At 31.7% G+C, this 3,399-nt stretch overlaps 1 protein-coding gene across 2 annotated transcripts in view; it reads right to left on the bottom strand.

The window, feature by feature from the left end:
* Mdga2 (MAM domain containing glycosylphosphatidylinositol anchor 2) overlaps positions 1 to 3,399 on the bottom strand; it is an 883,696-nt gene that overhangs the window by 33,537 nt on the left and 846,760 nt on the right. For both annotated transcript variants that reach the window (XM_004638774.2, XM_004638776.2), the window contains exon 12: positions 1,045 to 1,065. In XM_004638774.2, coding sequence (XP_004638831.1) covers positions 1,045 to 1,065 — 21 coding nt within the window. The remainder of the gene's footprint in view (positions 1 to 1,044; positions 1,066 to 3,399) is intronic.

Below are 3,399 nucleotides of genomic sequence, written 5' to 3'. Positions count from 1 at the left end.
ATTTTATAAATAATGAACATGTGCTGAGTGGTATAAATATATGAAAATCTTAATATTAAATATGATATGCAAGATTGCTTAAAATAAAGTAATGAGATCTAGGAATTTCAGACAATACAGAACTGAGGACGATCAGACCTTTTGTTTTAACCACCCACTGTGTACAACACGATGCTAGCAATTTTGGAAGCTACATACCAATAAAGATGTGCTACCACCAATGACTTATTTCTTGAATTCTTCTAATTATGGTAGAAACAAAAATAAAAACTCAGAAATCAGTGGCCTGATAACCAACAGTACTCTTCTTCCAACTTACCTTTCCTCATTCTATACGACCTGCTAAACCCTAACCTTACATTAAAAATAAAAAGTTCTCTTGAAATGACATTCAAGAGCGGGTTCTTATGCTAAACCCTCATATTATTTCTCAGTCGTTTTCCAGAGATAAGGATGTTTTCATATACGGTAATACTTTTAATATGTATTAAATATGTATGCTTATTCTATTTTATCTATATTCTTAAGCTTTAATATAAAGCTAAAAAAAACATAGCGAAAGTTCCAAAATTTAACAATTGTACAGAATCCTTAACCTAAATCAGACCAAATATATTTGAATTTAATATAACAACACATGAAAAATCTGGAACTATTCAAATACCAAATTTCTAAAAAGTCATAATCTCTTTAGAGGATACAGAAAATCAAAAAATATATTACAACAACAAAATCATAAGCAAATAAACCAGCAAAATAAAAACAAGTATCCCACACTTATAGAATTAAAAAATATTAGCCAGGTTTGAAAAAACACACTACATACCTATATTTATGAGATGTTATAAACATCAACTATAAGTGTTTAACAATTTACCTACAATATTCTCTGAAATTTAAAATTTATATACAATGGCAGATTTACTAATTTTAAATCATTCTGCTTTAAATCGAAGGGTAATTGATGAATATTCTTCGTGTTTTTACACGTCATTTTTCTTTATGATGAAATACAGTGCCATTTGAAAGTGAACACATACTTACTTAAGTGAGGATTTACAGGAGCTACAAGAAAACAAAACAAAACAAAAAGTTAACAATGATTGAACGTGTTCCATAAATAAGCATCTAATCAGTCTATGTAGTGTCACACAGTTCCTTACCAAAATTTAATGATCTTCCCCACCATAGCCAAAGAGAATTATATCCACAGTCCGTTTTGCTCTAACGGATTGGGTACAATCTACTTGGGCGCTCTGCAATCGAAACCTCTAAACACCAAAAAGATCAATGTTAAGTAGCACGGGGGATTTGTTCATTTTCTAAAGAATGGAGTTGCTGACCCTTTTATCTTACCCAGTGCTAAACAAAACCTAGAAATGAAAACTTGAGGCTGACAACAAGCCAGCCTATAATTTAGAAGGTCTAACAGGGAAAGTAATTATCCAACGAAGATTATACTTTTGGCTTTTGCTGCCATCTATTTCTCATAAGAATAATCTGACAGCAAGGAAAATAACAAAACATTCATATTGTGTCATATAACCTAAAACAAATAGCTACTTCGATGTCAATTGGCGTAATTAAATTAAAACAGTAACACTTTATGCCTGCACACACAGATTTCCCAAGTGATTAGGAGTTGCTACATTTTCTTGTGTATTTATAAATGTTTTATTTGTCTTAATTATAAAATGTGGGGTCATTTTTAAAGTGAAAATACAATTATTCTGTGAGGATGAACAGGAGTTAATGTACCACATTCTGCATTTTTGTACATATAGAGAAATATTTGGTTTAGAAAGCCAATTACATTTGTAATACGCCAATGGATTGTCATCCACAAAAAAAGAATACTTTCAATTGTGCTAAAATATTCACACAAATATATCTAACCTCCATGGTAAAGAGGTATCTATACATATTGATTAGGCATTTAGCACTCTGAGAAAAAAATTCATCCTGGATAAAGCAGAGCATTGTGATAGTCTCCCCAATTACAGTAGGTAGTTATTCAGCCCTGCTGAACTTTATGTCTATGTGGTCATTTTGTTTGTTTGTTTGTTTGTTTATGTATTTGGTACAGTGTCTCACTATGCTGCTCAGACTCGTAGTGATCTTCCTGTTTTCAGCCTCCCCAGAGCTGGGATTATAGGCTTACACCACCATGCCCAGTCTCTGTGGCCAGCTGAGCATGCTTGGGTTGGGCTGGCATGGCATGTGTTGTGGGGTGTCAAACCCCGGTCCTTGCACTTGTCTAAGCAGGCACTTACTCTGCGGCAGTATCTCACCGCCCTATGTGGTCATTCCCTTAGTGTTTGCTATCAATGGCGTTTATTGAAATGGCACATTCCCAGGAAAGTAATAGGCAAAAACAGGTACACAAAGCAAGTACATTGTTCGTTTTGTATAATTAGATCAAGTTTAATAAATTGAGCATTGCAAATATTTGCAGGATGATAAATGGAATAAACATTCAAAGTACATTAGCAGGTTTTTTGATTTTACACTCCACATTGCAAATTATGAAAATAACATAGAAAAAGAAGGAATACACATTTTTCAATGAATGTGAACTAAAATATTCATTTTCTTGCAAAATATTATATTATGATTTGAAAACTTTATAAAATTTGTAAAAGTTAAGAATATTTAAAATAATATTAAATTATAAATTTGGGTATGTGGAACCATTTTTCAAACCTGGTTAATATTTTTTAATTCTGTAAATGTGGGATAATTATTTTTATCTTGCTGGTTTGCTTATGATTTTGTTGTTGTAATATACTTTTTTGATTTTGTATATTCTCATAAGACATTATGACTATTTAGAAGTTTGGTATTTGAATACTTTCAGGTTTTTCATGTGTCATTACACTAAGTTCAAATGAATTTGGTCTGATTTAGGTTACTGATTCCATAACATTAAATTTTGGAACTTTTGTTATTTATTCTTTTTATCTTTATATTAAAACTTAAAGTTTTGATTTCTATTTATTACCTTTCAAATAGCTATATTTGGAATATAATTTTGGAATCAGAAATGCCATAAGTGCATATAATCACTAACTAAACTGAATTTTAATAGAATTGTCTGTTGCAATATTTTATTTGCAACATTTGCTAAAGAGAGTTTTTTTTTGGTTAAAAATTGCAATTTGCAATTATGAATATTTCGTAGACCCCATTTTTTTTCTGTCATCCTTTGTATTTATTTGCAGGTCAAATTTCTTTCTTTTTTTTAATTTTAGTAAGGACATCTATAGGGTCTACATGGTCTCATTACTTAGATCAGACTTCTAGTGATTCTCCTGTGTTCAGCCTCCCAAGAGCTGGGATTACAGGTGCGTACCACCATGACCAGTCTCAGTCTCAGTTGCAGCGTGCCCTGGGGATGGG

The sequence above is a fragment of the Octodon degus genome, unplaced genomic scaffold (assembly GCF_000260255.1).
Source record: "Octodon degus isolate 3935 unplaced genomic scaffold, OctDeg1.0 scaffold00102, whole genome shotgun sequence".
NCBI classification, from domain to species: domain Eukaryota; kingdom Metazoa; phylum Chordata; class Mammalia; order Rodentia; family Octodontidae; genus Octodon; species Octodon degus.
The sequence above is the reverse complement of the archived record's forward strand: the minus strand, read 5'-3'. Positions and strand labels throughout refer to the sequence as shown.